General features: G+C 46.5%; 5 protein-coding genes across 5 annotated transcripts; 3 read left to right on the top strand and 2 right to left on the bottom strand.

The window, feature by feature from the left end:
* Positions 1-3,536: 3,536 nt before the first annotated feature.
* Positions 3,537-7,033, bottom strand: DACRYDRAFT_107430 (uncharacterized protein; the record flags this gene model as incomplete). The annotated part of the gene is made up of 2 exons (XM_040768465.1): positions 3,537-3,583; positions 6,760-7,033. 2 exons carry the CDS (start codon positions 7,031-7,033, stop codon positions 3,537-3,539), a joined length of 321 nt encoding a protein of 106 aa, XP_040628581.1.
* A 3,951-nt stretch (positions 7,034-10,984) lies between these two features.
* On the top strand, positions 10,985-11,188 carry DACRYDRAFT_31612 (uncharacterized protein; the record flags this gene model as incomplete). The annotated part of the gene is made up of 1 exon (XM_040774350.1): positions 10,985-11,188. A coding segment is annotated over one exon (204 nt), but the record flags the coding sequence as incomplete, so codon positions are not given.
* Positions 11,189-12,227: 1,039 nt separating this feature from the next.
* DACRYDRAFT_15748 (uncharacterized protein) lies at positions 12,228-13,219 on the top strand (the record flags this gene model as incomplete). The annotated part of the gene is made up of 7 exons (XM_040771132.1): positions 12,228-12,298; positions 12,349-12,513; positions 12,563-12,656; positions 12,690-12,798; positions 12,851-12,921; positions 12,970-13,090; positions 13,128-13,219. The coding sequence occupies 7 exons, from the start codon at positions 12,228-12,230 to the stop codon at positions 13,217-13,219; spliced, it is 723 nt and encodes a 240-aa protein (XP_040628579.1).
* A 5,328-nt stretch (positions 13,220-18,547) lies between these two features.
* Positions 18,548-19,469, bottom strand: DACRYDRAFT_22130 (uncharacterized protein). The gene is made up of 5 exons (XM_040772691.1): positions 19,279-19,469; positions 19,138-19,228; positions 19,044-19,085; positions 18,980-18,990; positions 18,548-18,930 (listed from the first exon to the last, which is right to left on the bottom strand). Exons 1-5 carry the CDS (start codon positions 19,331-19,333, stop codon positions 18,875-18,877), a joined length of 255 nt encoding a protein of 84 aa, XP_040628578.1. The 5' UTR covers positions 19,334-19,469; the 3' UTR covers positions 18,548-18,874.
* Positions 19,459-21,950, top strand: DACRYDRAFT_107428 (uncharacterized protein; the record flags this gene model as incomplete). The annotated part of the gene is made up of 5 exons (XM_040768464.1): positions 19,459-19,646; positions 20,010-20,376; positions 20,428-20,729; positions 20,779-21,190; positions 21,243-21,950. 5 exons carry the CDS (start codon positions 19,459-19,461, stop codon positions 21,948-21,950), a joined length of 1,977 nt encoding a protein of 658 aa, XP_040628577.1.
* Positions 21,951-22,336: the final 386 nt, after the last annotated feature.

The following is a 22,336-nucleotide window of genomic DNA, read 5'->3' as shown; positions in this document are numbered from 1 at the left end:
GTGTCATTCAAAATGTGTGTGAGGTGGGTTTCTTGTGCAGCCATCTGCTCTGCTGTGGTCAGCTGAGCTTCACATTCTTGTCAGTAGGCTGCCTTGAGACACTGGAGAGCTTCAAAGTGACTTGGTGACAAGTGATTCCAGTTGCATGTGTTCATGTTTGCTGCACTGCTCCAGATTCGTTCAACAGCAGTTGCCAAGCCTTGAATTGCAAGATAGTCCATGGCCATGCAAGCAAGGCCAGGATGTTGATGGACTGTACCAAGCCTGCTCAGGCCGCAGCAAGCAAGCAAGTGGACTGACTTGGACTGCCTTGTGCAAGTGGACACCTGCAGCAATCCAAGGGTGAATCAGCTTTTGTTGCTGGACAAGGCAAGAGATCCACAAACTGGAGCAGGTTGAAAGATTGTTGCAACTATTGCAAGAAACTTGGCCACTGGGAGTGAGACTGTCACAAGAAGGCAAGGGATCGGAAGGAGGGAGGCATGCAGCCAGCTGAGGCTTGGCATGCAGCAGAGGCTGGACAAGACCATGATGTCAAGGTCTTTATGGCAAACCCCAGATGGGTTGTCAGAGACTCGGAGTGGCTGATTGACTCTGGTGCAAGTCAGCACATTGCATCATAATGGTCTGCATGCAAGACATACTGAAAGCTGTTGGAACCTCAAAGCATCCACCTTGCCAATGATAATACAATCCAAGGAATTGGCATCAGAATTGTTGAACTGAATGCATTTATTAATGGCAAGTCCCAGCTCATGCAGCTGGAGGACATACTACACACACCAGGCCTGGCTGGAAATCTTCTCTTGGTTGGTTGTGCAGTTGCAAGTGGGAAAGGTGTTGCCTTCTCCCAGGATGGCTGTACAATCACAGCCAATGGACAACTGATCACATTCACAGCAAGGGCGAACAACCTCTGAAAGCTGGCATTAGCAAACATGCCAGTAAGTGCAAGATCAGTACAAGACATCCACAACATCAACTACTGGCACAAGGCCCTCAGTCACCTCAACTTTGATGACATCTGAAAACTCAGCTCAAAGATATGGTCAAAGGACTTGCAATAGAGAAAGGACCAGAGAAGCTCTGTGTTGCATGCTTGCAAGGCAAGCAGATGCACAAGCTGTTCAAGAAGAAACCACAAACACATGCAGATGCACCCCTTGAGCTGGTATGGGTTGACCTCACTGGACCCATGAAGACAACCTCTTGTGAAGGTGCATGGTATCTCATGGTGGTATGGGATGACTATTCCCAATACACATCAGACTATTATCTTCCAGCAAAGTTGGATGCACTCACCAAGTTTGTTGAGTTCATGCAGTGGGCTGAGCAGGCTACTGGGAAGAAACTCAAGAAGATGTGTTGTGATGGTGGAGGAGAGTTCATGTCAGGTGACTTCAGCACCTGGTGGAGGGGCTGCAGTATTGCGGTCCAGACAACATCACCACACACACCACAGCATAATGGTGTCACTAAACAAGGAATGCAAACAATTGTTGAAGGCATGCAGATGGTCCTGAAAGCAGCAAGCATGAGTGATACACACTGGAGCAATGCATGCAAGTACATCACATACACTTGGAATTGCTCACCCACCCATGCCTTGAGTGAGGCATGTACTCCCTTCTGTGCTGCACATTCAAGTTTCAAGCTCAAATCCAACCTTCAAATGCCTCTTCAAATGACATCTCAAACTTGGCTGGACCAGACTATTGGGAGCAAGAAGTGGACCCAGAACATAGCATTTGGTAATGTAGATTAGACATAGCTTAGTAGTAGTCTGAAGGTCCAAACTGCTCCAAACATATATAGGTAATTTTGGATACTTTGGATAGGGACACTTGGACTCCTCTGTTACTTACTCTCGACTACACTCATTCAAGATGGGTGATCTTATCTTACACCTAATATTACTGCTATACTCCACAGTCACTCCTTAGTCTAGCTCCCTCCAAGACCGATCTGAGCCTCAATTTGACTGCTCAACTTTTGAATACCTCTTGTTCACCCTATTTGGCCCTTTCCCTTCTCTCACTCTTGTTTTGGATGCCCTTCGGAGTGCTGCTTCCAGCTTTGGAGCTCACCCAGGACATTCAGATTGGCTATTTGAATGGCTCTACCTTAGGAGGCAACAATTTGATTAGGCCTGAGTTATCTGGGGCTACCTACTACAAAGTCTGGGCCACCACTGTTGACTGCCCCTCCAGCAGACCTTCTCCTGATGCCTCATTTGGCAACCAATGTAGGATTTTGTGAAAAATTTCTGGTTGGGGAGAAAACTTGGGGCATTCAGTTGCAGATCGAGCAGTCCACCTAAGCAACCATCAAACTGACCACCTGAAGCAGGGCACAGTTCCAAAACCAGAAACCACAACCTCAGCCCTCAGAGTCTACCCCTGCCTGTTCTGAAAAATTGCCTCCAACAGAAAGCTTATCTGACTCATCCACTGGCCTGAGGCAGACACTGTCTACAACTACAGAATTGATCTTGGAAGAAGTCAAACCAACAAGCCTACCCTCGGACATCAAACATGTGCTCAAAAAGCTCACAATCAACATGCCGGATCTGGTGATGCCACTTTGAATGAGCAAGCATGCTCCAACACTGCTCTCAGCTCAACCAGAACATGTTATCAGATTTCTTGATGATGTGCAACAACTGTGCAAAAGTTGCAAGGTTTTGCCAGAGCAATGGGTGAAATATTGCCTCAAGTATGTTGACATGGAAGTCTTCCAGGTATGGAATATGGCAGAAGAAAGTCATGCAGTGAGTCTGAAGTATGATGAGTTCCAAAAGCAGATTCTAGCTTTCTACCCAGGAGCTATGGATTCGAGCCAGCTATATTTGAGACTTGACTTGGAAAAGCTTGTTTCAAAGAGTGTGGCCATTCCCATGGACAGCAGGGCTCAGTTCTGACAATACCAATGGCAGTTTTTGACAGTATCCCAGTGGCTGGTTAGGAAGGAATACCTCTCGAAGACTGAGCAACAACAGATGTTCATGCAAGGATTTCACTACAAATTCCAGGAGAAACTTTGGTTGAGGCTCCTCTTGAAATACCCCGATTCCATGCCCAATGATCCTTGGCCTTGGGACAACCCAGTTAAGATGGCCGTGCTCCTACTGGTGAACACCCCAGCAAGTGGAGAGATTATTTCTCTCAGTCCCAGAATGGTGGCCATGACAGTGAAATCAGAAACAGAAGCAGCTCTAGCTCAAATCAAGAATTTGATTCCAAACATCAAGGTGGAAGTGAACCTGAACATGCAGAAACACATGCTAGAGGTACTTACCCGGCTTGAGGAGAAGTTTGAAATGATGGCAACCAGGGCAACGTACAATACGAGCCATTCAAATGACTGGTACCAGAATTCAAATCAATGGCCAGGCAGAAATTGAGCTTCAAACAATGATGGGAGCAGTCAAAACAGATGCCTATGGTGCGGAGCACCAGATCACTTCATGAGGGAGTGTTCTCTTCTTGATGAGAGCCTTCAAACCGGTTATGTTATGTGGAACTTCCAGAATAAGATCACTCTTCTGGACAGAGTGCCAATTCCTTCATGGCCTTCTGGGTCACTGAGGGACTGTGTTCATGCATGGTATACCAGGAACGTGCCAGCTGCCACAAAAGAGGCCCCAGCTGCAGATACTCGACCGGCCCCAGTTCACAATGTTCAGGCATTCACAGGAGCCAATGACTTCCTTAGCTTTTTGAAACTGTTGTGAAGTTCAGACATGAACATGGTGGAATCAGCATTGGCAGCATGGGAAGCGGAACTATGGTCAATCATCATGTCCCTTGAAACCAGGCTCGAAGAGGCAACTTGGAAACAGGAAGTGTACCAAACCAAACCTTATGTTCTGAAGGGCAAAGGGCACATGGTCAAAATGGAGCTACAGGAACTGGAACAGGACACAACACAGGAGGAAGGGACATCCTGTTTGAAGGACCTTCCCAAGGTGGTCAAAAAGGAAATGGACAAGGACATCCACCCTCAAATGCAGTTCTGGGCTCCCACAGAAAATGATACAATGGTCAAAATGGCTATTTCAAATATAATGAAAAGCCAGGTAACAGTGTCTCTTGAAGAAGCAATGGCTATGTCCCCTCAGATCCAGAAACATCTGTTCCAGCAGATGCAGTCTTGGAAAGTACATTGAATGGCACCCATATGGAACACCATTCCAGCAGGCGCAGAACCTGTAATGCATTCAGAGGAGCATGAAAAGCCAGCACTCCCAAGAGGTATTATCATGGCTCCAGAGGTCATTGGACTGAGAGACACACCCCAAAGAACTGAAGATATACTGTCATTTTCCATCCAATCCATTAGATCAGTTAGAACCATTGCCAGTCCAACCACCCAATTTCATTCCAGGCACTTGGCTTATGAAAGAGCATTTCAAAGTGCTCGAAATCAACAAGTCAAAATTCCTTCTCCCCAAAGAGGAGAAGCTCACAGCCTGGGTGCTGAAAATGCACAAATACACTTTTTCATGGGCTGAGTTGGAAATTGGATGATTTTGAGCCATCTATTTCAATCCAGTTATCTTTCTGACAGTCAAACATGTCCCATGGCAAGAATGCAAGAATGAAATATTCCAGTGCTGCCCACCCTTATGGAAGATGTGATTAAAGTCCTCCATGCCAAGGTAGCCACAGGCACTTTTGAATGCTCTCAGTCCACATATCAATCTCACTGGTTCATCATCCAAAAGAAGAATGGAGAACTGCGGCCCATCATAGATACCCAGCCCTTAAACCAAGTCATGATATGAAGCAGCACAGTTCCCCTGTTGACAGAACACATCCTGGAAGACTTCAGATCAAGAGGATGTTACAGACTTCTGGACTTCTTTCGAGGATTTGAACAGCACCCCATCACCTTGAGTTCAAGGGACTACACTTCATTTCAGTCTCCCATTGGCCCACTCAGGTATACTGTTGCAACCATGGGCACCCACAACATGCTGGGCATCATGCAGGACAATTTCAATTTCATCTTTCAGGACAAAATCTGTCATTTGACCACCCCATTCATCGACAATATCAGAGTAAAAGGCCCTAACACCCAATACAAAAAGGCCAATGGAGAGTTCAAAACAATGCCAGGCAATCCTGGCATTCAATGTTTCATTTTTGAACACCTCAGAAACATGCACTGAATCATCCAGCAAGCCAAACACATGGGAGGAACCTTCTCCGGACTGAAAGTACAATTGTGTGTCCCAAAAATAATACTCCTCAGCTACAGATGTTGCTATGAAGGCTGTGCTCTGGACCCATCAAAAATTCAAAAATTCACCAAATGGAAGCTGCCATGTGATAATCTCTTGGAAGTCAGGGCATTCCTCAGCACAGTAGGCATCCTTTGAATTTTCATTGAAGGATTCACTCGGAAGGTGTGCCCACTGGAATGTCTGAAACACAAAGGTGTGCCATTCAAATTTGGACCAGAACAATATGAGGCTGTTTGAGTTTTGTAGCCTACAGGAATCGGCAATTGCAGCAGAAATGAACAATGTCCTCAAGCCCATTGACTATAAGAGCAACTGGTGTATTACCTTAGTGGTTGACTCTTTGAACATCAGTACTGGTTTCATTTTGTATCAGAACAACAAAAAAGGAAAGTGCTGCCTGTCATGTTTTGGATCAATCAACTGGAATGAAGTTGAAAGCAAGTATTTGCAACTGAAGCTCAAACTGTACAGTCTCTACCAAGCATTAAAGGTGTTTCAAATCTGGCTCATTGGTGTTCTAAATTTCAATGTCAAGGTTGATGCAAAATACATCCAAGGAATGCTGAACCACCTGGAAATACAGCCAAGTGTTGTTGTGAACCAGTGGATCCATTGGATACATCTCTTCAATTTTGAACTCCATCATGTTCTGGCAGAACAACACAGTGCCAGATGGCCTTTTGAGACCACCTGTGGCCTGCCAATCCAATATCAATGACCATTTCCCAAATTCAAAGATGACAACACCCTTGGCCTGTCTTACATGTTTGTATTGGAACAGTCCCTTTGAAGCCCTGTTCCAATTTTTTTGAACCCCCCGGAAGAGGTGCTACCTAGGCACAAGAAGATGAAGGAGGTAGATGACAAAATCCTAGTGATTCAACAATACCTAAGGAACTTTTGAAGACCTCGAAGTCTAACAGACACACAATGGAAGTCATTTCTAGAAAAAAACATTGCATTACTTCCTTGAAGGCCAGGACAAAAAATCTTGAGAACACAGACTTCAAAGTGAATGAACCAGACCACAAAGCAGAATTCAAACATTCAAATGAGGAAGAGGAAGAAGAAGTGGAGGAAAGCGAGAACCAGGAGATAGGCAGAGACGTTGTAGAAGACAGGGATGAAGGAGAAGACTTCAAAGTTCAAGAAAAGGATTTGGACTGTCTGGCCCTCCAATTTGATCTCAGAACGAAGATTTCAACAGTATGCTAGAAAGGAACAACTTCAGTATACCTATACTGAGAAGTGTAACTCTGTCAATAGAGAATGCATATACATGAACACTCATTCAAGAAATCACATGGTTGTTTAGAGCACTATTTCTTTCATCTGCACATTAACTAATGTGCATGTTCAAGTCAGGATATTTCTATCTATGATCCCGCTCCCTCAATACCCACCACAACTCTGTATCAACACCTTGAATCGAGACCTTTGGAGAAAGAGAAAAAGAAAATTCTGTCTGAAAATCAGTTTGAACAAATCAGAATTGAAACCAAAAGACTCACATTTGGCCTGCTGCTTGCCCTTGTCTGCACAACGGGAGGATTCACCCTTCTTGCTGGAGTCGTCATGATGACAGTGATAGGCTGCCTGGGCCTTCTCCAACTCTTCATTGACCATGGCAATCGGCTTGCCCCTCTTAATGTGGTAGATGGCATCAGCAGCCTCGCAAGTGTTCTGAGGCACCACCATGACAGAGAAGTCATTGTTGTCAAGCTTGCCAGACTTCTTGATGTCGGAGTGAAGCACATGAAGGCTCTCACTCAGGATGGTGTGCATGACGTGAAGGCATTTGGAGTCACAGATGAGGCAGTGAAGGCACTGCACTGTTCAAAACATGTTAAAAGAAGTATTGAAAATGATAACAAAGGACTCACAGAATGTGCCAGAATACTTCAAGAATGCAGGAGAATCTGCATCCCTCCATGCCATCTCCATGCTCACAACCACATCTGGGATAGTGAATGAGAGTTCACCCTCTGTCTTTACAGTACTGGCCTCTTGTTGGGCCTCTTCAAGTTGTCACTGGTTATATCGACCATTGCCTTGTGTTTCAAACTGGCAGCCTTTGAGCCTCCTCCGGCAGGTTCCTTATCTGTTCAAAATCAGTATCCAAATTTGAATGGGCAAGAAAAACACTTGCTGTGTGCAAGGAAGCTACAACTGTAGCCCTTGCACCAGCATGAGTTGCATGAGCAACCAACCCACTTCAACTTGCCCTTCCAGTCAATGTCCGAGGTGCACTATTTGGAAACAATGATGGAACCTGCGCAGATTTGATCAACATTGCTCTGTTCATGGAGATCAAACATGTACACATGGATGAGACTCAGCTTGCTAGTGAATCTGATGTTTTGGGAAGAAACTCTTTTGAAGGGGCGCATATTTCACCTGGGGACCTTCTGCTCAAGCCTTCAGGTTACAGCATTTTGAACTGTTTGACTGCCACACATCAAGCAATGAAGGCTGATGCTTTGGTGCATGTTCTCAATTGAAAGGGATCTTTTGTAATGGCAAGAACCAGTTCTCACACAATTCACAACCTCCGCAATGAATTCACCCTCACCTGGATGTTTCTGCATCTTGATCCCTATGGTTTAGGTGGTTTCAATGACCCCCATAGGAAGATTTGTGTCTCAATGGAACACCAATTGGTGCATCTTCTTTGACTCACTGACAAATGCTTCCAGCAAGATCTATCCTTTCCATTCATCTACCAGAGCATCATTCTAGAGCATGCCAGTATACAAGATGTGCATTTTTGCATTGCTGAAGGTGGTCACACCTGCTTTGTGGAGAACCTGTGTGAGCTTTGCACTGATGACCTCTTAGATCTCGCTGCTCATCTGAAACAAGATGCCAAGTTCAAACCCACAAATCGCCATGAACAACTGGCCCTGCACATGTTATGATGCATCCAGATACTCAGGAATGATGTTCTGGGCAGCAATAGATATAAGCACTCAAGGCACAATGAGATCCATTCAATGATGTATTGTCTTGGCTTACTGGTTTTCTTTGTGACCATCACTCTGAATGATATTGATGGATGGCTGCCACATCTTGACATCAATGGCTATGAAGATGTGCAGATTCTCAATGGTGCAATCAAGAAATCACACTTTTCTTGAGCGATTGATGTTGCTCAGAATCTTGGTGCTGCTGCCAAGGTTTTTCACTACACCATGCTCCAATTTCATGACCTTATCCTTCAAGTTGGGAACAGGCCAGGTCTTTTCAGCAAATGCACTGCATGGTATGGAATGGTCAAAGCTCAACGCCATGGGACACTTCACTATCATATGTTGCTTTGGATCGCTGGAAATCCTGGCCCCAACAAACTTCACAAGTTATTAAATGCAAACAACAATAACTTCAAAAAGTGCATGTTCACCTGGCTTGAATCCATTATCAAACCCAAATTACCAGATGATAATGCTGTTGTAGCTGAACCTTCTGGTCCCCTGCAGATTCCAAAACTGGTGCAGGATGATATTGATTGCTGTACTTTGCCACCCTTGCCTTTGCCCATGATGCAATCTTTCAATGATTGTGTTAAGTCGCTTGTTGAGCAATGCAACTGGCACAAACATCACGCCACTTGTTGGATTCACCTCTGGCCCAATGAAGAATGCTCTGATGCCAATTGTCATATGAAAATAGATGGCCAAACTCACACTGTTTCAGCCATCAACAAAGACTCTGGCTCTATCCTCCTGCACTGTTTACATCCTCATATCAATGAGTATAATGATGTCATTATGTACCTTCTCAGTTGCAACATGGACATTCATCACATTGGCTCTGGCAAGGGGGCCAAATCTGCACTTTTTTTACATCACTGACTACATCACAAAATCATCCTTGCAAGTTCACACTGGTCTGTCCGTGATGGTTTATGCCATCCAGAAAAAAAGGGAGAAATTTGCGCAAGTACCAGCTTCATCACAAAATATCAAAGACAGCAGTTTGTTGATGAAGATTGTCAATTGCCTCACTGCTCAACAAGAAATGTTTCACCAACAAGTCATGAGCTTTTTTGTGGGTGGTGGCAACTACTATACAAATTCCACAATTTGGCAAAGTATCATTACCTCTATTCTTTGGCCAACTGGTGCATCTTGGATTATCCTCTGATTCAGGTGATCTAATTGATGGCAAATATGCCAATGCACATGAGTCTGAGCATGTTGATGTTGCTACTTTGCCTATTCTGCCAGAAGACAACCTACTGGAAGTCAGCAATGCAGACACCATGAACATCCCCCTTACTTTCAAAAAGGGTCATCAGGCTGTATCAAATGACTTTCAAGACTATACCCTTTGCCCTTCCACAGAGCCTTTTGCCAGCTGCTGCCTTTATGACTTCATCACTTTTTGCTGAAAGGACTGAATTCCCAAAGCAAAATTGGTGCCAATTCAGGATGGCAACCCTCTGAATGATGATGTGCTGCTTTTGGATGAGGATGAGGATGCTCCCTCATCTTGTAACCTGCATAGCTTCTTCCTGAATGATCACCCGCAATGCAACACTCATCAAATCTGTGCAAGATCCTCCCCTGTCATACCAGACTTAACAGGATGTTCCATAATGAGGTGCTCCAAGGCACACATTCAATCCAATGAACAGTACAAGTCAATGCTGGTTCTATTCACTGCATGTGCTCACCTGACAATATCATGCCTTCCCATTCCACTTGGGATGAAGCTTATGATGTAGCCAACATTGCACCTTTTCACCACCTAATCATCCGACATATTGATGCTATGAATCAGTGCAAAGACATGCAAGATGCTCACATTGCATCTAGATGGCCAATGCAACTGGCACAAGTTGATTTTCTGGGGAACCTTGAAGATGACATTGATGTTCTCATTGACCAGCTGGCTGTGGATGAGCCCTCCTTTGCCGACCTTTCAGATCCTCCAGACAATGAGTCTGTGCCTTTCCTTATGTCAATTGAATCAGTGCAGGTTCTATTGAACTCTGCCGTGCATCCCACTGCTGTGCAAGCTATATGTTTGCTATTTGGGAGTCATGCTTCTGCACCAGTTCAAGACTTACCATATGATGATGATAATGTGTGCAAATTAAGACATGGAGAGGAAGATCTGCTTCTCTTATATGCTGCCAAACTTCACAAATGGAAAGCAGATGGCTGTTTCCATCCTTCAGAACCTGCACCATTTTGCAATGCTGGTGTGCCAGCCTCCATGACTGTCGAATCCTGACACTCCACTATGGAGGAAGGGCCAAGCTTTCAACATTCATCCAAGCCAGACATTGTGCATGTTCTTGCTGAGGTCCTTGATGAACAGAACCTGGTGGTAAACCTGGAGCAGCAATGTGTCCTTCACATTGTTGCTGAACACCTTAATCCCTCAAACACACACCAATTGCTTCTCTACATTGGTGGAGGTGCAGGAACTGGTAAATGTCATGTCATAAAGAGCATCCAAATGCTATTTCACAAATTGTGCATTTTAGATTCTCTGCATCTCTCTGCGCCAACTGGTGTGGCTGCAGTCCTCATTGGTGGTTCCACTATTCACTTGTTAACCTTATTCCCCAAAAAACCATGCCAACTTACAAACATTGACACACTTGCACAGATTTGGTATGGAAAGCACTGGTTAATCATTGATGAGGTCAGCATGATCTCCGCACAGCTTATGGCCAAGATTTTGGAACAACTTGGTCTGGCAAAGGGCACAGAAGATGGGATGGCATTTGGTGGCCTCAACATTATCTTCACTGGGGATTTCATGCAACTCAAGCCAATGAGTGCGCTTCCTCTGTATAGTCACCAGCTTCTACATGCACACAACCTTCACACCACTCAATTGATCAAAGGTCAGAAAGCTATCACAGGTGCCTTTCTATGGCAACAACTCACACATGCCGTCTTCCTTCAAACAAACCTGTGCCAATCCAATGACCCATTGTGGGCCAATCTCCTTGCACAGATTTGGCAAGGTGTGCCTTGGATGGGCAAATCACCACACACTGCTTTGCAAGCTGGAATCAGCATGAATTACCCTATGAAAGATCAAGATTTCTTGGAATCCTATGTTGTCACAGAAATGCACTGTAAAGACCCAATGGTTTGATCTAACTTAGAAAATGCACTGGTTATAGTATGCACCAAAGTCCTGAGAGATGTGCTCAATTTGCTCTTGGCAACTCACCATGCACTCCATTTAAGATCAAGATTGCACCTATACTTCTCAACAGATTCAATTCAGAAGACTTCAGTCTCTGGGGATCTGTGCAATTTGCTCTGGAAGCTCCCTGTCAACAAGACAGATGATGCACTGCCTTTTGTCCCACTTTCCCAGGGGATGCAAATCATGGTTACGGAAAATCTCACCCTCTCCCAGGGCTTGGTGAATGGATCAACTGGCGCTGTTTCCGGTGTCTGTTACCATTGTGACTCGGATGGCCGCCGCTATCCCTGCACTGTTTTCATATGCATACCAACATGCCCCAATGGTCAAGATGGTCTTCCACCAAACACCATCTGCATTCAACCTGTCAAGATGGCATTTATTTTGCACACTTTTGATGGTGATGGAAATGTTTGATCACACCACATAACAAGGGAGTTTCTTCTGATTCTCCCAGCTTACTCTTACACAGACTACAAGAACCAAGGTTGATCTCTAAATTGCACCATTTCAGATCTTGCTGGTTGCCAAAATCCCCAAAGCACATATGTCGTGCTTTCCCGGGTTCACTCCATCACTGGTGTTCCTATATTGAGGGAGTTTTCTATCAGGTGCATCTTCACTTCCCCACCTTCGAAGCTTCATGCTGAGATGACAAGGTTAAGCTATTTATCTCGTCTGACTACCATTCAATTTCTGCAAACCATGCCTGTCTAATCCAAACTGCGCATTCATTTAATTGATCTTTTTGCATATAAAACTCATGCAAATTCCTTGTTGAACCCTCCACCAAGCCCCAAAACACATGCCCATGCCTCCCAAACACTCATCTGAACATCTTACCACCCCAGATAATGTTTTCAATGGCCCAAAAAGGTGTGCCACTTCCATTGCTCTGCAACAAACCTTCCTTACCACTCATTCAGGGCATGCCTTGGCTCTCCCTTGATCATGACCCTGACTAAATTGGGCAGAGTCCTGCAGTCCGACAGCAACAAGTCTGATGACATGATCAAGAACCCCACCAGTGGTGCAGGTTCCCCATCCAAGCAATTGGCACTGATTGATCTCTCTTGTTTTGACCTCCCCATGTGAGACTGCATTACCAAGCTTCAGCAATATGTTGAATTACTTCTCCAGCTTTCCACACAATCTGCACTGGGGTTATGATCAAGCATTGGACATGTCCAACTTCCTTGCACAGAGTGACAATGTCCCTGTTCTTGCTTGGATTGTAGGTCATATTGTTGCCTTGACATTCCAACAGAAAAATGATGCATGGCCTGATCAGGTGTACCTGAGTGTGATGCCCATCACTCAAGAGGACACTGATGCCATGACAGAGCTTTGTCAGGTTTATTCCCAACCTGTCAATGGTGCACCATTCCTCATTTCCCTCACTTGTCATACTAATGCTTACCACAACAGGCACTGATTCCAATATGTTTGGAAGCATCATTGCAAATTGCTTCCAGAAAGCTTATGGATTGGATGGCACAGTATGCCAGAATCTGTGCCCTTGCTGCATTTGCACTGATTCATTCTAGTCTTCTGAATTCAGCACTGTTTATGATGCTCATGAGAAGATGGCCACCAAAAAGTCTATGGCATGCTGGCCAGCCTCAGATGTGAAGAAAGGCAACTTCATTCTCATGGAAATGCACATGTGTAAGTGCTTTGACAAAGAAGATCATGACCCCAGCAGGCCAAAAAAAAGAGTGGATGCACAAGATCAATTTTACTCTCAATGCTGTTTACCTTTTGGAAGAGTCAAAAGTTCCCGAGCTTGATGATTAGGATGTGACACATGATTTTTAAACCTGCACAGGTTCAATCTGTGCCATTTCCAAATATAATTCCTGTCCCTTTTCACTGTGTAAGCAATGGCACGGATCTTTGCCCCCCATGTGAAACAGCACATGTTAAAATAAAAGGACCTGCTCCTTCCACATTTCCACATCTGCACTCTCACATCTTTTGTCTCTCCCACCAACCCTACTCCCATCCACTATGAATGTGCACAGATCCCCATCACTGACTCTGAGTCCTTCCATCTATGCAATCCTCAAGAATCACTTGGCATCCTGCAACAACATATCAGTGGATCAATTGGTGCAGATTGAGTCACTGAACAATGAGATTATCTCCCTGACCCACAAATTGCTTCAGGCCCAGCTTGCAATACAACAATGAGACATCACCATACTTGCACTGGCTTGCAAATTATCTAATGCATGCAATCAATCAAAATAGGCACATTTTCCCATGATTTGCCATGGGATGTGTTGTGTTGATCACTTGTGACAAACTCATGCCAGTTGGGGATCACAATGCTTTGATCCCATGATCGAATTGCTTCTGCATTACACCCTGTCACCACTGTCACAACCCGCACAACTTCATTCACTTTGCAACCTTCCATCATGTTGGATGAATCCCACCCAATGGGTGGATTCAACTTCCCTCCAGGCCATCCCAATGCCATGCCCATGAGTGACCTTCTGTTCCTAACCTGTGCTTCTTCTGCTGATCTGCCCCATCAGCATTGTGCAGACAACTGCACTCCTGCCACACCTGCACATGGATCTGATCTGCGTGAGGTCCCACCAACACTACTTTTTTGGTCTGGGGCACCCCATCTCCTACTCTGTGGACTCTGGCTTCCCACCTGCCCCCTCTGAGCCTGAGGGGAGTGCAGGTTGAACCCATCTCTCCACCTTCTTCTCAGCCCTGTCCTGTGCAAGTTCCCTTGATTGCAAGGCAATGGAATGAATCAGCACAGGTACCTGTGCGGGTTTCATGCCATAGCTCGCCTGTGCCCACGTCTCCAGATAGGCATGCTACACTGGTTCCTGCCTGCCCTGCTTCATAAATGTCACATTCTCTACACTTGCACTGCTTATTCATGTTTTGACAGTGCAACCACTTGCCCGGTCTGTGTTACAACTGCCCCTGATGCACTAGTTGCAAGGTGCATGTATTCAGAATATGTATTAAACTTGTGCAGTTTAACACTTCAAAAGGTCTGTGCCCGCCCATTCTCCGCTCCAAGGATATGATTCCTGTGGCCAAGCTATGAAGCCCCCTTCTCCCTTGCAACCTAAATCCCCCAATTTGGGTTTGAGATGTGCTCCTGAACCAATGTGTGCAGTTTTCCACCCACATTGGATGCATTGCTCATTCTTTTCCAGGAAGTGGGTGACTTCTCTATGCAATGACTTCATTGAGTCGGATGAAGATGAAGATGAAGATGAGCCCTCAGCTATTCTTGTAAACCTGTGCCCTTTGCAATTTGTCACACCTGGGGGTAATCTGCACCCTCCTGTGTATCCTTCTCCTGACAACCAACACATGCAAGTTCAGGCTATGCAAGCTCAGATGTTATATGACCATAATGTCATCTCCACCCAGCACCTTTTCTTGGCCAAAGACAAGCAACTCACACATAATTTCACAAAGCATGTCCACTTGTTGGAGCACCAGAACACTACTCTCTCTTATGAAAATGCATGTCTTTGCAAGGAAGAAAAGATGAGTTGAAACACATTGTGGAGCTAGAGAAACAGCTCAAATACCAGCAAGGTTCCAGCCATGAGGACAAGGGGGAATGGCACTGATTAATTGTATGGGTAGCATAGCTGAAGTCCTGTGATTGGTATCAAACAATGAAAACTGCTCAGTTCAACATGATGTTTTTGAATTCACAAGAGTTGGCATGGTAAGCTTATGCTTGGAATATCAGTACACTTCCCATACCTAATCTGTGCTATTTGTACATGTAGACGTTGGTTCTGCATCATTTGCCTTAAGCAAAATTGATGGCCACCCAGTCATTGAAAGCATACTGAGAAATCAATCAATGACAAGACTCTATCAATGCATGCTACTTACCTCTTTCACACTCAAAGACCGGATTTGAAGAGTCACCCAATTTGCCCCAGCTTGCCCTCATATGCAAAGTTGTTCTACCAACTTCTCAGTCTGATTTCCAGATGTGCACAGATTTACTTACCTCACACCTCATCTTAGCCATGTCTGCCATGGGCATACCAAACAGGCACACACTTACCCCATTGAAAGCTGTTACCCAGTGCTTCTGCTTCAATGTATCTTCCAGTATAACATTGAATCAATACCTGTTGTGCATAAGAGATGAATCTGCACAAATTAAAATCCTTACTTAGTGGAAGGTATATGGTTGTTAGGGCAACACAGGCTGACTAACTCTGCTCACCTGGGAGTGCCAAGAGGCTAAGCAGGCAACAAGGAAGTGGAGTAGACCTGATGACTAAGACCTATCTACAGTATAGGTACCTGTGGATGATCCTAAGAGACCAAGTCTGAAGAGACAGTCCCAGGCAGAGTAGGCCTTATATTTATACCTCTGTGGTGGAACCTGCTAGAACATCTTGCTTACTCAGCCTAGTCAGGTGATCAGGTCATATGACCAAGGATGAGGTCATATGAGGTCATGCACAGCCATGCACAGCAGGTCACCTGACCATCCAATCCTTCCAGCAGGTTCCAGCACATGCCAAGGTATACCAGCTACTTCCATGTCATAAAGGCTTAGTCATGTCTCTTGACCAAGCAATGAGCTGGTGCCCTGACAGGTGCCGGGTTTGAAGTCATAGTCGGTGAGGATGTGCTCATTATCTGCCTTAAATTGGTCTGCAGTTCTCAGGCAGGCTTGGTGAACCTTCTCCTGGAGGTCAGATAAATCAGACTTGCAGTGCTCGAGCTGTCAAATGTGGTAGGCCAGCTTGTCACTGTCAGTCATAGGGAATTAGGGTGGGGGAATGAGGAATGTTGCTTGCTCAAAGTCCATAGGGAAGACTGGGTGAACACCATGTGCAATGAAATATGGGGAGAGACCAGTGCTATGCTGGACCAAAATTTGCTCAGCCCAGAATGTGGTAGGTGCTTTGTCAGGCAATTGCTTAATATTATCTCCACAGGCTTTCAAAATTGCTTGTCAGACCATAAAATGTTTGGATTCCACTGCACCATTGTGCAAGAGTTGTATGGCAAAATTTGGATGTGCCAGATGCCAAACCATCATTCCAGTTCCATCACTGCAGCTACCCAGGCTGATCCATTGTCAGTAACAATCTCCACAATATTTCCCCAGCAGCAGATAATGTCATGGAAGAGAAACAAAGCAAGGGCCATTGCAGTTTCCAATTTTAAAGGACACCATTCAGGGTATGAGGACAGGGAGCAGTGGACTTGAGCCATGCAGGTGTATCCTTTTGTGGGAGGCATCTTCATAGTATTGCAGTAGATCTTGAAGAAAAGCAGAGCTGGATAATCAACTGTTGGAGGTTTGAGGACCTTCCAAATGCTGTGGATCTGACATGCATGGCAGGCACGGAGGTACCATTTAATATTTGCATGGAGGTTGGGCCACTGAAATCAGAGACAGAGGATGCCAGCAACAGTTTTGAAGCCTTTGTGACCACTGTCATTGTGGGCTTGTTTTAGCAGGGGGAGGCATTCAGCAGGGGGAACATACATTCAGGGAGAGCCTGTGAGGTTATGCTGACACAGTTTCCCCTCATGAAGGAAGTATTGGAGGGACTGCTTGACAAGGGCTGCCCACTGCCATGTATTCCAATCCAGAGGGAGCAACAAATTGGTAAGATATTGACAGATAAACACAATGCAGTTGTCAAGGTGCTGGGCAGAGGAGGTCCGGGGGATTTGTTAGTGGTTGATGTCCAGCAGGTATGGAGCATCTAGTGAATTTGGGGGACAGTGGGAGAGACCATCTGGACCAGTGTGTTTTTCAGCAGGGACATGGACAAGATTGAAGTTGAATTGGTGTCTCCCACTAACCCATTTGTTGAGAGCTGTGGCAGGTTGCTGGTCTGGATTATTTATCATCCCTTTGATGCAGGACACATCCACTTCAACAATAAATTGGGGTGCACCAATGGGGAAGCCTTGCAGTGCCTGGAGAGCATGGTATAAGCCATATAGTTTGAGTTTGGGCTGAGAATATTGGGATTCAACATCATTCCATGCCAGGGATCTGAAGCAGGCTGGTTTCCATTTGCCATTCACATCATTTTGGTATAACACATATCCAACACCAATATTTGAGGAGTCCACCACAAGGATAATCCGGTGGTCACTTTCATAGTTGATGGGACAGAGGAGTCCATCCTGACATGCATCTGCTTTTAGCTGGTGGAAGGCTGCTTGGTGCTCAGGGCCCCATGCAAATATTGTGCCCTTGTGTTTGAGATGTTCCAAAGGGCATGCCTTCATAGCAAAATCCTTTATGAATATTTGGAGGATTCCAAGAGTACCCAGGAATGCTCAAGCTTTGGTGAGGGATTTACACAGCTGCCAGTCCTGGATTTTCACAACCTTAGAAGCCTCAGGCTGTTGGCCCACATAGGTACATTGTTGTCCAAGGATGATGACTTCAGGAGCCACAATTACCATTTTCGAACTGCTGAATGTTCCATCAGAATGTTCAATGTGGGTCAGGATCCGATTTATAGTTTCCATGTGTTCCCACATAAAACAATGAATACCCTTATTTTGGGGGTGCCATTTGAAATCACCATCAGGGAGTTTGTATCACATTGGTTGGCCATGGATGGGGACATTGTTGACAAAGGGGATGGTATATTTGGGGATTTCATTGTGGAGGAGGAAGGTGACATCCTTGTGCATGATCTGGACGCCATTTGGCCCACCCAGCTGATTTTGGGTGCTACAAAGGGAACCCTTGAGGGATTGGAATGTCATGAGATCCTGACTTTGCACATGCAGGAGGTGTTGTTCAAAGCCCCAAAAGAAATCGAAGAGGGTGTATACAGATTGTCTGCCATAGGATTCGACAAGGGGTTCAGAAAGCAGAGGAGGGTCTGAGTCCCAAATTGTTACACTGTTCAATGGTTGCAGATCCAAAACCGGGTGCAGGGATCCATCTTTTTTCAGGACACAGAACCAATGGGATTGGTAGGAGGATTGGGAGGGCTTGTATATTCCCACATTTAGCTTGTCTTGCAATGTCTTTAGGACCTTGGGTAATAACACAGGGGGCACCAGAATATTCTTCTGCTGCCAGGGTATATGTTTGATTGTCAGAATTTGGACTGGGTCAAAGTAATCACTGCGGAATAAACCCATTTCTTGCTCATTCCAAGTGAATGCTTGTTCATGGGTACAAAGAACCCATGCAACGAGTTTCTCTTCTTCAGGCCAGAGGAATCTGTATTTGTTTATTTGCAGTTCCTCGAATCATTCCAGAGTAAGCCAATTTGACTTCATTCGAGAAGCTGAGGTGCGCATCGGGAGACGTTCGGCTACCGATTTGATTGACCGCATCTATGGAATGGTCAGTGCTTTCAGCATGGGCAGGTGGGATGTCGTGGGGAGGATGAGGATTTGGTATTGGAGGATACTCCCTTGGATCGGTGGATTTTTTTCACACGTCTACCAGCGAGGATTCAACGTCTCACTCTCGGGCCACACCAGGCGATACAGGTCCTCTACATCTGGGATGAATCCATTGCCAGTACACACGTTCGAGAGTCGTACTGTAGTATACTCTGGACCGGCATTAGCCAGCAGCTACGAAAACAGAGCAGCACTATGTACGCACCCCATCTCTCCTCTCAAGTGGTGCTTAAGGGCGACGGCATATCTTGGCAGACGGTCAGCAGCGTGTTCAAGAGCGTTGAATGGTGGGTGCGCACGCTTCAACCAAGCCCAACGCGATCCGTCCGGTAACCCCATCCCTCGGCGCACAGTAACGTGGTGGAACGTGATACCAGATGAGGCGTGAGACAGTGCGGCAGGTCAAGCGATGCGACCCATCCAGTAGCGATCGTACGTACTCGAAGCCCCATAGGAGATGACAAAACCGATAACAACACCCATGACCGTAAGCATGACTAAGTCGATAGATAGGTCCAAAATAGAGTTCTCGGCCAGGTAGACAATGAGTGGATCAAGTCAGCACCCGGCTGGTCATCGAATAGCAAACGGTCATACCCGCACTCAAGGCTGTCTGGAGCATGACTGCCGGGTTTGCGGGGGGAACGCGTTTGGGGGGGAAGACCTGGCAAGGGGGGGAGGTCGCCCTCGTCGTCGTCCGGCCACAGCTCGCGGTGATTGTGCAGTGGGTGGGTTTTGGGGGAGGGGAACGCGTTTGGGGGGAGGACCTAGCAAGGGGGGAAATCGTCCCCGTGGTCGCCCGACCGCGGTACGCCCACCGAGCGGCTGTTGGGGAGGAGGGGAATCGATCGCCGGGAGGTTTTTGGGGCGAGGGGGACCGTGGGTGTCTTGCGCTGTGAGAAAAGTGAGGTCGTGGCGGAAAAGGAGAGGAGGAAGAGACTGTGGTCGTTGTTGGTCGAGGGCGGGGGAAGGCATAGGTGTGGCCATCGTCGTTAGGTGGAATGCTCATGGCCGGTCCTCGTAAACAAGACAGGTTGATGTAGAGGGTCGCGTCTTCCCTGTCCACCCAGTGGCTACGGAAACAAAGACCGCCATTGTAAGGACATCGGCCCCTGATACATCCCGATCACCTTTCTGCTCACGACCACAACATGGCCGGGTCAACTATCAGCACCATCGCTGCCAACACTCTCCCTGGGAACAAGGATATGCTGGACAAGTGGGGCGATGCGCTTGGTGTTGTGTTCGACTTCACGGAAGAAGACCTATCATATCGACCGGATCCCAGCATGCTGGTCATGGCATCCCAAACAGCGACAACTGTGACCGGACCTGCTCCGCCTCTCCAAACAGCGATAACTCTAACCCAACCTGTTCCGCCGCAACCAGAACAACTGACAAGCCATGTCGCACCACAACCAGAAGAATCGACAACCTTAGTAGATTCTGGAGTCGCGGTTCTCATCGACACTCGGGAACAGATCAGAAAGGAATATGCCGAACGATGTGCTGTCAAGTTGCCGGCCAAACTCCGTGAGGTACGCCTCTCACACCTCTGCAGCATCCCAGCCTGCTCATACCGATTGAAGTGCCCGCTGAAGAACCCGCCGGCAGTGAGTACAGACGATGGATACTTGGGACCCCATATCGATGCACTCTGCACTCGCACAGCGTGCCTCCCTGCGTACCGGTTCGACGAGAAGGACGAAGACCCTTGTCATGTGTTAGAGCGTCTGGAGTCTCTAGGGAGGATATATGGGCAGTTCATTCGAATGCGTGAAGAAGGGGTTGAATTGCTCAATGAGCCCCGTCTACGAATTCCGTGGGATTGGCTACTCTCCATTATCCCTTTCTATCCTGGGCCGAGATGGTACCCGCAAATACAATACACGTGGGGTTTTCGAGTCCGTCCAGAGATCGCACATTAACCTTCTGTATAGTTGCGAAATAACAATGGCTGGGCCGATCAACCCCAATACCAAACGGATAATCGAACTTGAACAGAAGGGAACTACTTATTCCCTGCGATCGGCTCGAAACGATGGCACGCTCCTCCTGCAGGTGTCCAAGACTACCCAGGACGCGATCACAGTGATAAAACGATTCAATCACGTTGGCGTCAGGCAATTCCATTGGGAGGTCACTTCCCAACCCAATCGAACGACTCTCATCGTCCTTCCCGTCGAGTTCAAAACCCGCAACTTACACCTGAACGCGATCCAGACCTGCTATGGCCTCGTGGTCGGTCAATCCGTTCTGGCTGCCTTTGATATTCGCAATCAAGTCCTGTTCGGTATTGCGGCCTGCGGTCCCGCACATGCTCACATATTGGGGGCCAAGTGGGGCGGTGAAGTAAGTGCATTACAGCAAGCCACCTATTCACATCTCATGCTGAATTTCCAAGTCTCTGTATATCACTCTTTGTGCCACACTATCGCTGCACATGGCGGAAGACTTCTGGACTCTATATTGTTTCCTTTTCAGGACTGAACAATCCGCCCGCACGACACTGAACACCGCTGTAGAAAACAAGGTGAGATCTTACAGCCAAGGTCAATCTTTCCGAATTTGGAAAGATCCCGGAGAAGGGCAGACCCAGCCTGATATATCCAGGAAACGAAAAGCAAATGATTCAGTTTCCAGTTCAGCGTCACGCCCTACCAAGAGGCTGAACACGGCAAACGCCGTATTATCTGCTCCAGCCACGTCTGTTGCGATCAGCGCCGCAGCTACCTTGCCAAGTCAATCAAGCGCCTCTAACCAGTATTCGCCGATGATTTCCAGCCCAAGCAGCGGTTCACTTTACCTCAATCAGTTACAATTGTTCAACATCGATGAACTCAAGCTTTTTCACTCTCCCGTCAACGCTCACAATCTGGGTACCTACGATCCTAATCCGTGCCTCTTCGGAATGGCACTGGAACCAGTGCACGATACTGCGATTGAATGCAACTCAACCAACAGTGATGATTCCCTCGAAGACTCACGCAGCAAAATCGAATCGTGGCTACACGTGCATCAGGATACTGCCCCCCCCCCCTTGGAGGAGTACGCCAGATCTCCTTATGAATGCGCCAAATCCCCGCACAACGGTAACCATTTCTACACTTGAACACTGCGCCACTCTAGCTTTCTGTCCCTCCTGGCACTGCTTGCGGCTTATCCATTCTGTTCTTCATGATTCTTCTATTCAAGCTTTACTCGACCCAGCTCCGTACGTTCTGTATGGAGATATGAAAAGTCCAATTCTAGTCTACAAACACAGTAATGTTGATTATCGGTTCATGGCTCAAATCGGTCCGTGTGTCGCTTTTTTGCGGACCTCCCAGACGTGACATTGACATAACTTGACAACAATGCAAGATCTGCTCGGCGCTGGCACTCGTACTTAGGGTTAGGGTTAGGGTTAGGGTTAGGGTTAGGGTTAGGGTTAGGGTTAGGGTTAGGGTTAGGGTTAGGGTTAGGGTTAGGGTTAGGGTTAGGGTTAGGGTTAGGGTT

The sequence above is a fragment of the Dacryopinax primogenitus genome (assembly GCF_000292625.1).
Source record: "Dacryopinax primogenitus strain DJM-731 SS1 chromosome Unknown DACRYscaffold_9, whole genome shotgun sequence".
Lineage (NCBI taxonomy): Eukaryota > Fungi > Basidiomycota > Dacrymycetes > Dacrymycetales > Dacrymycetaceae > Dacryopinax > Dacryopinax primogenitus.
The sequence above is the reverse complement of the archived record's forward strand: the minus strand, read 5'-3'. Positions and strand labels throughout refer to the sequence as shown.

Coding starts and splice junctions, on each gene's coding strand:
- DACRYDRAFT_22130 (XM_040772691.1), bottom strand. CDS start 19,333: ATGCTTACGGTCATGGGTGTTGTTATCGGTTTTGTCATCTCCTATGGG. Junction 19,229..19,278: donor CATCTCCTATGGGGCTTCGA/GTACGTACGATC, acceptor CCTGCCGCACTG/TCTCACGCCTCATCTGGTAT. Junction 19,086..19,137: donor GCGTTGGGCTTGGTTGAAGC/GTGCGCACCCAC, acceptor CCGTCTGCCAAG/ATATGCCGTCGCCCTTAAGC.